The sequence below is a fragment of the Eublepharis macularius genome, chromosome 3, assembly GCF_028583425.1.
Source record: "Eublepharis macularius isolate TG4126 chromosome 3, MPM_Emac_v1.0, whole genome shotgun sequence".
Classification (NCBI taxonomy): domain Eukaryota; kingdom Metazoa; phylum Chordata; class Lepidosauria; order Squamata; family Eublepharidae; genus Eublepharis; species Eublepharis macularius.
In genome coordinates, this window is record NC_072792.1 from 167939025 (window position 1) to 167952195 (window position 13171).

Here is a 13171-nt window from a genome sequence, read left to right on the forward strand (position 1 = left end):
TCTTTTGTGTGTATTTTCATGTGATACATTGTATGAATAGTGAGATATTGAATATAAGTACTATAAGCCAAATATTTATGAGATGCTTGATATGATCGGGAACAATGAGAACTTCAGCTTCCAATTAAAAACTCCTCTCAGAAAGGGAATAAACTGGGACACTTGCCTGTCTGTAGCGTTTAAAGCCTGCCCTGTGAATTTATCAATCCCACTGGGTCCATAGTCCCACAGAATCCTTTCAGCAGCGATGAAATATCTTCTCTCCTGACCATTCTCTAAAGGCTTGGTTACATTTCTGTCACATGCCTTGACATTGTATAACCCCATCATACCACCTGCAGTGCACAAAAGAAAGTTGTTGTTTTTTAAAAAAGGTGTTTCGTTATAATTTCTTCATAAGATTTTTATCCCACTCTTTTCCCAAGGAGCTTAGGGCAGCATAACAATCCATTTCCCTAATTAATTTTATTCTTGCAAGAACCCTGTGAGGTAAGTTAAGGAGAAAGATGGTGACTGGTCTGACATCACCAGAGAGCTTCACGGTGGAGTGGGGTTTTGAACCCATAGGTTTGGATCCCATAATCTGTCAGCAAAAAGAACTGATAGTCATCAATATTCATGTCTTTCCCCTCTCCCCAAAAGCTACTTCTGATCCTGGGAACATTCATTCCCAGAATCACAGGACCCACATGAATCCATAGCCATGTGGGTCAGGAGGAGGGAGAATGGGGCAATCTAAACTCCCTTCTGTCTGGAGATCAGGGGGCGGGGCCATCAGCCATGTGACCATTTTCAAGAGGTTCTGGAACTCCGTTCCAGCTGAAAAAAAGCCTTGCTAAAAATCAGCCTCTGGTTCATGGACTTGGGATATACCCTAGCTAAATGGCAACTCACTCTGGGCCAGAGAAATTGGATCATTTATATTACAGAGGTGGCAAGTGTTTGGAGTTACAGAATTAGAAAGATGAGAAGATACACAGTCCCTGACCAACATTGGACAGAGAATCTAACTTCCCTTTCTACGTATTAACTACTTTACCCAATGATGGCACATGATGGAATCGTACCATGCTATATGTGCAATTGACAGGAAGACATTGGTTTCAGATAACTGATACTTAGGATTGCTTATCACAACTGTCACTTATTGTAGTAAAAACTTTCAGCTTACTGATATATTGCCATACTTTGTATGTGACGGTCAACTTGGCAGGTTAAAACCCACTTCCCAACATTCTGCAGTAACATATCAGCAGTAACAAAGGTGGCTGGAAAGAGGCTGACAACATCTGCCCGGTGTCCTCGATTAATGAAGGTGTGGCCAAGGAATTGAACGGAGTGAATATCGATCTCGGTCCCCATCCCAAACATATGCCAAGACACTTGTTCACCAGCACACATCTCCAAGCCAGGAAGGTTTCCAAAACAATAGCCGTTAATTGCTTTAAATACAAAATATAATAGAAGAGAATCAATTACTTAGAAGAAAGGCACATTCGATTTAAAACAGCAAACATCTTCTTTTCCTGACAGACAACTTTGGTTTCTAAACTGGTATCAAATGAGACACCACGGCAAGCCAACCCAACTCAGCTTCAAATCTGTTTAAAGGGGTTTAGCAGGTAACTGAGAGCAAAGCTACAAGTGACGCCTTACACAGGTTGGACACTTGTCAGTTTACCTCAAGTTTTGATGGGAAATATAGGCATCCTGGTTTTACAGCTTGGCTCTCCATTGCAGCTGCAAGACCAGGATGCCTACATTTCCCATCAAAACTTGAGGGAAGCTGACAAGTGTCCATCCTGTGTCAGGCGTCACTTGTAGCTTGGCTCTGGAAGTACTAAACCGGTGGGAAAGGAGGAACTTGTGCTTTTCACACTCAAATGGTTTGCAAACCAGCCATTTTTCTCCTGGTGGGGATTATTTCTGGTCTCGTACCCCACTGGGAAAGAAACAGTAGGGGGTATAGCAGTAATTAAGCTTAAACAATGAATGGAGAGATTTCAGCTTCCCTCTGTTGTGAGAGGATAAATGTGCCTTTAGAACCATGACCCCCAATATAGTTCCCATGGGCATCACAGAGTCTGTTGATATGTTTCCTAAAATTCATTTTATTCTTCTCCAAAGCTCTTTTACCCAATATAAATTGTTAGTCCTGGCCCGAGCAGGGAGAATCCAGGTGCTATCACCTATGTCTGCAGGAAGCATCTATTCAGATGCAGCAATTTCTTCCTAAGAGGACTTGGAACCTCTCAAGATTCTTTGACTGACTTTGTGGCAGCCAGAGAGAGTCAGTTTCCCAGGTGGTGGTGGGAGCAAACCATCAACAGGTCATCTAATCTAGCTCAAACTTTCACCAGGTTCCAAGAAGAACAAGATTCAGGTCCAGTAGCATCTTAAAGACCAACTAGATTTCCAGGGTATGAGTTTTCGAGACACAAAGCTCCCTTCGTTAGATACATGGAGTGGGAAACGGTAGGAGTCTATAATCCAGGAGAGTGGCAGGATTATTGCAAATTAAAGTGTCAGGAAGCTTGGTAGGAGTAACCAATTTGCTCCTGGATCAAACATCAAAGGAGAGCCAGAGTTTGAAATGGAAGACGCCTATTTTTGCATGGCCTACTTTTCAAGCTGTAAGCATTCCAAATGGAGGAATGAATATTCTGATTCAGTTGTGCCTCGTAGCTCTCAAGTTAATAAAGAAACGTAGCCGTGCATGGTAAACAAAAGTCGTACCTTAATGCAGTCACCACTGTAAAATAAGAATACAGTTCACTAACTCACCAAACATCTTATTGCTGAGCTGGAAATTTTCATCCTCTTTGTCAACAGTGCTTGGCTCTGAGCAGAAGGTGTTTATATTCTCATCCAAGTACCAGCTGAGATTTTCATCTACAATGCTGAACATCAGAGCAAGGCCTTTAGGTATGTTGGCTACTGGCATGGAAGCACTGTCTAATGACCCTTTTAAACGCAAAAAAGAAAGAAAGGGAATTTAGAAAGTTAATTTACTGCCTAACTACTTTGTGATAAAATTATGCAAAGGGAAGGAGCCCTGTTTAGGAAAGAGCGTGTAGCCTGATTGCCACAAGTAACAATGGCATAGATACATACTTTCTGTGTGTATTGACTCTGGGAACCTTCTGGTCTATAGCTTCCCAGTCTATGTATCCTATGTACACATGTTTATGACACAGGAGAAGATAATCACATATACTGAATCAGTATACCGAATCAGAATACTAGTCAGTCTAACTCATATCACTAGTTTTGAAATAAAGATTTCAAACAAGATTTCAAGCTTTAGGATATTCATTGATTTTTGAGGATGCTTATGTACTTTTAAACCATTTGCCCGTTGCTTGGAAGCGAACCAACAGTGAATGAAAATGGACACTCTGTGCCCAGACTGTAACCAAAAGACTTCTATTACAACACTGGAGAGATAAATGCTCACCTTCTATAATTCGATGAACTGAAGACCTTACGAACTTGTCAATATTTGAATGTATGGCATACAGACAACAACTGAGTATGAACTTACTTCTATATATCTGGGAAACTTTTATAGATGCTTATGTATACAGCGGCCACTATTGTCATATTTTTATTTCTGTTTTATATGAGTTCTGTTTAAATTTTTAAAATAAAAAAAAATTAATGGGAGTAACCCTGAGATTTTAAGTTTTCCTACAACTTCTCCCTGAGATTCTTTAATGGGAGACACCAGGATTCAACCTGGGCTACAAGTTAGGGCTGCTCTACCCCATATACACCAGGTATCCCCATTCCTTTCAGAGGTGTGGAGGGCAGAAGATCCAGCTATTGTCAACAAACTATTGATATGGGAAGAACAATAACTTTATGAAAGACTACATGTCCTACACAGGTAATCTCATAGGTAGAATTTCCAAGTAGTGGAGCTCGGAACGATTGCTCTTTGAGTACTGACAGCAGCTAGAGAACTGAGCAAGATAGGTCAATAGATATCAGGGCTGACCTAAGGATTTTTCATGCCCTAACAACAACAACAACAACAACAACAACAACAACAACAACAACAACAACAACAACAACAACAGATTTATATACCGCCCTTCAGGGTGACTTAACACCCACTTAAAGCAGTTTACAAAGTATATCATTATTATCCCCACAACAAAACACCCTGTGAGGTGGGTGGGGCTGAGAGAGCTAAAAGCTGTGACTAGCCCAACGTCACCCAGCTGGCTTCAAGTGGAGGAGTGGGGAATCAAACCTGGTTCTCTAGATTAGAGTCCCATGCTCTTAACCACTACAGCAAACTGGCTGTCACACCAAACTGGCTCTCCAAATGATAAATGACTTCGCTTCTTCCCCCACCCACCTTGCGCACTAAAGAGAAGCTGCTGCCCTCCTCCTCCCTCCAGCCTCCCCCACTCATGCCACCCTAACTGAGGCTGGAGGTGTGGCTTGCCAGGGGGCCAAATGTCCCAGCTGGGGTAGAGTGGGAGACAAAAATGGCCCTGGAAAATGGCCCCACCCCTGGATGAATGGGGGAGGGAAGATCAAACTACACCAAGAGAAAAGCATTTGGTGCTTTCAGTTCTGTACCTTCTTTGCAAACCAGCAACGGTCCAATTAAGCCAGTGCTGATATCTTTCGGTGTATTAATGTGCGAATGGTATATCCACGTCAGACACCTCGGGTCTGTTGACGTAGGAGCAAAGTCATCAGTCACAGGCCACGTATACGTATAATTGGTACCAGGTAGTACAAAATCGTCTTCTTTACTTTTGCCTCCTGTGCCATCAGGGTAGAGGGCTCCTGACAGAAACAGGGAAGAAACAGAGCTTTTTTTTAAAAAAAAAAGCCTCAAAAATCTATCATAGATTTCTTGAAAATGATAAAGGAAAAAGGAAAAAAGGAAAGAAATAGCAAATAAGCACTATCAGAATAACATTTGGATACTGAAAGAATATAATCAGTCCCAAGAAAAGGTATTGAAATTTCATGTGGAAGAGGAAATGCCCTTGCTTGGGAGGAGCCCCAAAAACAGTCATAAAAACATTTCTCAGACACTCCCACCATTAAAAATCCCCAAACACCATTGCATTGCTGAATCAGACTAAGCATGATCTAGTTTAGGACTTTTAAAATTGTGACCTGAGGAACCCTGGCGTTCCTTGAAAGCTGATCAAGAGTTCCTCAGTGAGCATCTAACTATATGCTACATTGGCCCTAGGTCCAACCACAGGTCCGGCCAAGCAGATTTCCACTGGGAGTCCCCCATTTCCCAGGCACACAAGGGTAGGGTTGCCAGGTCCCTCTACCTGCTGGGAAGGTAGGAAACTTGGCACTTACGTTGTGTTGGGCATGTCATCCTTCCTCATGCGCGTGCACCCCAGGGCTGATGGGGTGAGGATCAGGGCTTTTTTTCAGCTGTTACACGGCGGAACAGAGTTCCGGAACCTCTTGAAAATGCCCTCCGTGCCGCTTGGTGCAGAGGGCAATCTAAAATCCCCTCTGTCTGGAGATCAGGGGGCGGGACCACCGGCCATGTGACCATTTTCAAGAGGCAACCCACTGAGTTCCACCACCTTTTCCCAGCAAAAAAAGCCCTGGTGATGGTACTTCTGGAAGTGATGTCAGCATGCCAGCTGTGTGAGCCTGCCCATGCTCTGCATGGGCCAGATTTGGCCTGTTTGGGGCCCAAATCAGCCCCAAATAAAACGTGGGAATGCTCCCACGACCACCTCAGTGACGTCACTTCTAGAAGAGATGTCACCATCCCCTAAGGGAATGCGCGCACAGCACATGTTCCCTGGGTGCCTGCCAGTGGCGGGCAACCTCTGAGGGGCTTGCTACCTCCTACCAATCGCTGGGAGATTGCTGGGTGAGGGGGAAATCCCTGGGAGTTTGCCTGCCACCAGTGGAAACCTGGGAACCCTACACAAGGATCCAGTTCAGATGGAGCACAGTATGCAGGGAAAGGGTGTTTAAGCCTTCAACCTGCACTGTTCTCCCTATCTGAAATGGCTCCAGAATGCCACAATTTGTCCCACTTTGGAAAGTTGTGTGTAGCCCACTGGTACACACAGCCCTGATAGGGTGAACAGGTACTCCTCAGGGCTGTTTCAGGCTGGAAAAACAGCATGGAAGGAAAGGCTTAAGCTCCTCTCCAAATCTGAATTGGGCACCAGCACACCTGGACAGGGTAGTCCTAGTGATTCTGGGGCTCTGGGCAAGTCACTGCTACCCAGTCCACCAGGGGATACTCCCCACTTTGCTTGAGCAAGGGGTGGCCTCGACCAGTGAACCCCAGAGGGATGGGCATATGCAGTGGCAGGCACATACCTGCTCTTTCTGTTTCTTCACCCTCCTCCATCAAGTGGTTGTGGCTCTCCAGCTCCCCAGATGCCCCGTGGCTAAGACTACCCCTGCACCGAATAAATCAAGTTTCATCTGGGACTGTATGCTTGACAGGATGCAGGGACGGACCCAGGAACAATCTTTCAGGCCCATACTGTGAAGAATGGTAATGGAGGAATGCCTCCCTGAAAGACAGTTTGCCCAGCACTTCCCTAAAATGCACAGCTAAAGGTTAGTGTCAGGTGGCTCCTAAGGTAAGGTTCCCAGGTGCCCGTCAGTGGTGGGAAAACTCCTGGAGGTTTGCCACCTTGCCCACCAACCTGCCAGTGGTTGGCGGGAGGTGGCAAGCTCCCAGAGGTTGCCCACCCCAGGCACTGCAAGAATGCACGTCATGCGCACGCTCCCAAGGGGCGTGACGATATCACTCCTGGAAGTGATGTTGTCGCACCGGCTGTGGGAGCATTCCTGTACTTTGTTTGGGGCCGAATTGGCCCCGCACGGAGCACGGGAGCACTCCACTGGCCGGTGTGCCAGCATCATTTCTGGGGGTGATGTCATCATGCAGGCGGCGGGGCGCGCATGTGCAAAGAAGACCTCACTGCCAGAACAAGGTAAGTGCCAGCCTCTCTCTCCCACCGGTAGGAGGGTATAGGGACCTGGCAACTCTATCCTAAGGTGCACTCTCCATTTACAGAGTTTAACCATGAGGCCTAAACAGCTTGTCAAGCCCTCTATAAATTAGTGTGCTCTCTACAGCAGGACCCAGAATGCTTTGCAACCTGCAGGGTTTCTGTGGCAGATTCACAGGTCTTCCTCACCAGATGAGTTGATGGAAAAACTCTTTCCTGAACGTAGGAAATCAGAACATCACTGATGTAGACTGTTAGAGAGACTTGCTCAACATCAGCCAGTGAGCTTCACAGCTGAACAGAGGCTTGAATCCAAGCCTCCCGAGGCCATGTCTAAACACTACCAAAAGCTGTTAAACTGGCCCTCAAGAGTAAGGGACAAAAAGGTATCTTTGTTTTACCTTCAGAATCTTTCTTATAGAAGACTCCATGTGGATGCACAGAATAAGGCCGGGAAGCAAAGTTCTTCAGATGAATGATGAATGTATCCCTTTCCTCAGCTCTCAGCACTGGACCAAGAAAACCCAGCCAAGATGCCTTGGCGATCTCCTGAGAATAGGTCTCGTCTGTGAATTGTCTGAAAATTGCCTTTTTGTAAACACTGCCGATCCTGTCCACTCCTCTTTTCACGTATATAATGGCTTCTCTGGGGAAAAAGAGGGAGGAGGTTAAGGCAATGTTTGAATCAGCCAATCAGTGCTTCTGGATGTGGCGACTACAGTTCAAACTCTGTTTCAGTTTTGGTGGATGGAGCCATTTGGACTCTCCAAACTGAACGGAAATGAACTGAAAAATCAGTTTTTGTTCATTTTTGCAGGTTTCCACATGACTAAGTCTATATTAGCACCAAATTCAATGTTACTGGTTGTGTGAGGCCACCACTAATTCACATCAAACCACATGGGAAGATCCCTGCATCGTTGGGTGGCAACCAGCTGAAGCACACGAATGACATGACAAGTTCACGGAAAGTGTGGCCCCGCCTTCTACGTATGGCAGCCAATGAAATTGTATAGAGGGCAGGAAAATAGTAGTAATAGTAGAAGAAGAAGAAGAAGAGTAGGTTTTATACCCCACCCTTCCCTACCCTAGGGAGTCTCAGAGCGGCTTATAATCACCTTCCCTTCCTCTCCCCACAACAGACAACTTGTGAGGCAGGTGGGACTGAGAGAGCTTTGAGAGAGCCATGACTGACCCAAGGTCACCCAGCCGGCTTCAAGTGGAGGAGTGGGGAATCATACCTAGTTCTCCAGATTAAAGTCCTGCCTCTCTTGATATTATATCATGCATAAGCTTCAGCTAGAAGTCACTGGAACATACAGGACAGAAATGTGGATTGATAACAGTGGACTGACCAGTTTAAAGTAACTTTTACTTGGCCCTGAGGGTGAGTTCACCTGACCTTCTTTTCTCACTTTTTTCATATTACCTATCATGAGATCAGTATACAATCTTGCAAAGTATCATAGAATCATAGGGTTGGAAAGGACCACCAGGACCATCTAGTCCAACCCCTTGCACAATGCAGGAAATTCATAGCTCACTCACTCCCACCACACACCCAATGACCCTTGCTCCATGCCCAGAAGTTGGCAAAACACCGTCAGGATTCCCAGCCAAACTGGCCTGGAGAACATTGCTACCTGACCCCAAGGTGGTGATCGGCATTACCCTGGGCATGTAAGAAGAGGCCACAAGAACGAAGCACTGATGTAACTGTTCCTGCCCTCCCTCTCATGATCTGCCTAGGTTCACAGAAACAGATTCCTTTTCTTACTAATCTCAGCTACCATGGGAGGGTCATGGCTCAGTCACAGAACATCTAGGCCCCAGCTCCAACCCCAGCATCTCCAATTAAAAAGATCAGTTTGTATGTTATAGGGAAAGATCTCTATCCAAGACCCTGGAGATCCACTGAAAGTCAGAGTCAACAATACTGACCCTGTCAGACCATTGGCCTGACTCGGTATATGTCAGCTTCATGGGTTCACATGAATTCACACATTGCGCTAGCCTGAAAAAAATCTGATTTGTTCTTTGCATTGTGGTTGGGCTGCTAAGTACGTGCTATTTGGTTTTATCTGTCTATCAAGTGCATATTTTTATTCTGTCCTTCCACTAAGGAGCACAGAGTGATTGACATGTTTCTCTGGTCCCCATTGTAACCTCGCAACAACCTTGTGAAGTAGGTTAAATTGATGGTGTAACTGGCCCAAGGTCCCCCCTGGACAGCTAGACGGAAATGTTGAAAACTGATCACGTCTCCCAGATCTTGCTCTGTCACTCCAACCCACCACACTACACTGGATCTTCTTCTGTAAGATCCAGAAGCAGTTTATTTATTTAGTTATTTACTTCTTTTATTGTCTGCGTTTCTCATTGAGACTGGAAGTGATTTATGCAGGATAAGTCAATGCAATCAAACATATATGTCGCCTACTAGAGGGAAGAAATAAACATCACCTACTGGAGGGATAAACAAAGCCACTGTGAATTACTCTGTAATTACACTGTGAAAGCAGAGTAAACATTTTGGCTTGTTAGTTGTTATTAGTTTGTCCATTCTGGTAGCTTACCTTGCTTAACCACAGAAATGGCAGACAAACATCTGACCAGTATCTGCCTACAGAGTTTGCAGACTAGAGTTTTGGAATCCTAAGAATTTGCTCTGCCCATATTGCATACCCTCTCGACCAATGAAAACCAGAAGTAAATAATTTAAATGCCAATAAATAACCTTTTAAATCCCAATGAAGATTAGGAAGACAACTGAGAGACTCATCTTTCCAGGCCTGTTCAGTCTAAGGCAATTGCCATTTAGTTTACGGTTTATACAAAAATTCTACTTCTCTCTGTTGTTTATAATCAGGGGCTTCAACAGTGCAATCCTATTGATTTCATCCAGCTTCAAATGGAGTAACTCCATGTAGGTTAACTCTTTGGTCTTGATTTGTTTGTTTGTTTATAGACAACCAATTTGGTGTAGTGGTTAAGAGCACGGGACTCTAATCTGGAGAGCCGGGTTTGATTCCCCACTCCTCCACTTGAAGTCAGCTGGGTGACCTTGGGTCAGTCACAGCTTCTAGGAGCTCTCTCAGCCTCACCTACCTCACAGGGTATTTTGTTGTGGGGTAATAATAACATACTTTGTAAACCGCTCTGAGTGGGCATTAAGTTGTCCTGAAGGACGGTTGTTGTTATTTATTTATTTATTTATGTAAGCACACATGTATGAATGGAGAAATAGTATAAAACCACTGTGTGTATATTATTAATTTATTTAATTTATACCCTGTCTTTCTCTCTAATTAGGACTCAGTGGCTTACATAGTTCTCCTCACAAAACCCCTGTAAGGTAGGTTAAGCTGAATGTGTGTGACTGAAACAAGGTCGCCCAGCAAGTTTTCATAGCAGAGCAGGAATTCAGATCTGGGTCTACCGGATCCTCGTCCAATGCTCTAACCATTACACAACAAGTGCTTCTATTGCACTGTTTTCACATAGTGGATTTCCACTGCAAATAACAAAAAAAGAGAGAGAAGACACTAACCATTCAGATATTGTGTTGAGCACTATAACATAATCCTTAATATGGATAACTCTAACCCTAAGGAACATAAATTTCAGTGACTTGACCTCGTATGTATGTTTAAGGTTGCAACTATATAACGTCCACATTGCTAAACAAACTGTGACTAAAGAAATAAAGTTGCAGAGTTACATATGGGGCCAATAACTGTCTACAAAGGACAGATCCTGACAATGGGTCACCGTGGGTTAAGTGCCCTCTGATTGCTGGGGATATTACCCAGCTTGGCTTTCATTAACTCTGCCTCACTTCAAATTAATCCCCAGTTTTGTTAATATGATTACCACATATTTATCTCTTCACTCTGCCTTCTAAGTAACCTAGGGTTTTCAGCTCCAAGTTAGGAAATTCCTGGAGATCTGGGGGGGGTGAAACCTGGAGAAAGTGGGGTTTGGGGAGATAAAGGGCCTTGGCATGGCATAATTCCATAGAGCCCACCCCCCAAAGTAGCCATTTTCTCCAGGTGAACTGATCTCTGTGGCCTGGAGACCAATTGTTATTCCAGGAGATCTCCAGCCACTACCTGGAGGCTGGCAACCCTATAGTGACCCTATATACTGCTTAGTGTTGTGGAGAAAACCGATTATACCTTGCCTTATGCAGAGTGGCCTGTTTTTTGTTTTACTGCTGCATCCTAATATCCTTCGGGGTAACTTGAAACCTGTTTTGCTCTCAACACCATGTAATACAAATCAATCTAGGCTACATCCTGTCCTCCTATTTACGGCTCTCCCAGACTTTCTTATGACTCTCCTGACACATTGTTTTCTTTCCCCTCCCTCCCCCTCCACATTCAAAACAATATATACTAAACATCTACCCTGATGAAGAGTTCTGGGGAACTCAAAAGCTTGCCCACTATTTTGTAGTTGTTCTTAATAAAAAGGAATTACCCTGTTACTGGAAATCTTGCAATTGTTCAGTGCGGAAATGTGAAAAGATGTGTCTTGATGAATATACACAATGTATATATACAGTTGACAATAATCAAAACACCGCATTACTTTTTACCAACATGCAGACTCATCTACTTTAAGCATTTCTGTTCAATTGCTCAGGGCTGTTTTCTGGAGTTGGACAAAAAAAACCCAACCGATCTGGAAGCCCTTGAGTCAAACATGCATCTCTGTGACAAAACTGATGTTTGTAAAACACCCCAGAGCAACATCAATGGACAGCCAGCAGACCTGGCTTTGACTTACTCATCCTCTGTCAGGTTTTGTCCTGTGATTAGATTCTTCCCAGTTGGAGCGTAATCCCAGTACTCCTCCATAATTCCAAGGTAGTAAATCCTGTTGGCTGCTTCTCCTAAAACTAAACCCCAGAGGATTATACAAGCGAGAACTTGCTTCACAGAAGGCATTTGTAAGCATAGCAGGCTCCAGGCAGCAAGCGTGCTCACCTCTTCTGGTCAACTACTAGTTTCCCTGAATCAGAGAGAAGGAGGGCTGAGTGGACAAAGCAAAGCTCCACCTCCCACACCATCCAGCAATTTGGGGAGGCACAAGCCCAAAAAAATTCAGCCAGCAAAGAAAGGCCTAAGGGGGGGTGGGTTGCTATGGCAACAAGGCCTTCTGCCAGGCTTGGAGGGACATGTGAAACTGGCTTGTTTGTCCCTCTGGCTGAGATGGTGAAGAAAGCGTAGTTTTGTTTTATAAATTTGGATGCTTACTCGGCCCTCCAGAGGAGAGTGTGAAAGAGCTGCAGTCTTAAATGTGTTCACAAAGTTGTACAGCCCAGATTAAATAAGCAATATGGGCTTCCCCCTAGAGTTCTATGTTTACTGAATCTTACGTTCTTTTTAATGTGCTTTTATTGTGATTATATTATATGTGATGGTATCCGCTCTGAGCCCGTTTGCATTGAGAGCGGACTAGAAATTTAAAAATAAATAAATAATTGCATCACTCATTCATTAACAGACTGTTTAAAATATTAGGTATCAAATAAATCAAAAGAGTTTTCGGCTAAATATTAGGAAGTACTTCCTGATTGTTAAAGCGGTCCCTCAGTGGAACAGGCTTCCTCGGGAGGTGGTAGGCTCTTCTTTGGAGGTTTTTAAGCAGAGGCTAAAAGGTAGGGTTGCCAGCTCCAAGTTTGAAAATTCCTGGAGATCTAGGGGGTGAAACCTGGAGAAATGGGGTTTGGGGAGGGAAAGGACCTTGGCATGGCATAATTCCGTAGAGTCCATCCCCCAAAGTAGCCATTTTCTCCGGGTGAACTGATGTCTGTGGCCTGGAGACCAGTTATAATTCCAGGAGATCTCCAGCCACTACCTGGAGGCTGGAAACCCTACTAGATGGCCATCTGACAGCACTGCTGATTCTGTGAACCTAGGCAGATCATGAGAGGGAGGGCAGGAAGGGTTACATCAGTGCTTAGTTCTCGTGGCCCAGGGTAAGGCCAATTCACAACCTAGGGGTCAGGTAGCAATTTTCCCCAGGCCAGTTCGGCTAGGGATCCTTATGGCATTTTGCCATCTTCTGCGCATGGAGCAGGGGTCACTGGAGGTGTGTGAGGGGAGGAGGTAATTGTGAATTTCCTGCATTGTGCAGGGGATTGGACTAGATGACTCTGGAGTCCTTTCCAGCTAGGATTCCCA

General features: G+C 44.6%; 1 protein-coding gene across 1 annotated transcript in view; it reads right to left on the minus strand.

Annotated features, from left to right (window-relative positions):
- Window positions 1-11932, minus strand: part of HEPHL1 (hephaestin like 1) — a 37617-nt gene extending 25685 nt beyond the window's left edge. Inside the window, exons 1-6 of the mRNA XM_054974466.1 lie at window positions 11772-11932; window positions 7382-7626; window positions 4594-4806; window positions 2785-2964; window positions 1188-1442; window positions 167-335 (exon numbers count right to left, since the gene is read on the minus strand). Of these exons, the coding sequence (XP_054830441.1) occupies window positions 167-335; window positions 1188-1442; window positions 2785-2964; window positions 4594-4806; window positions 7382-7626; window positions 11772-11932 (1223 nt within the window). The remainder of the gene's footprint in view (window positions 1-166; window positions 336-1187; window positions 1443-2784; window positions 2965-4593; window positions 4807-7381; window positions 7627-11771) is intronic.
- Window positions 11933-13171: the final 1239 nt, after the last annotated feature.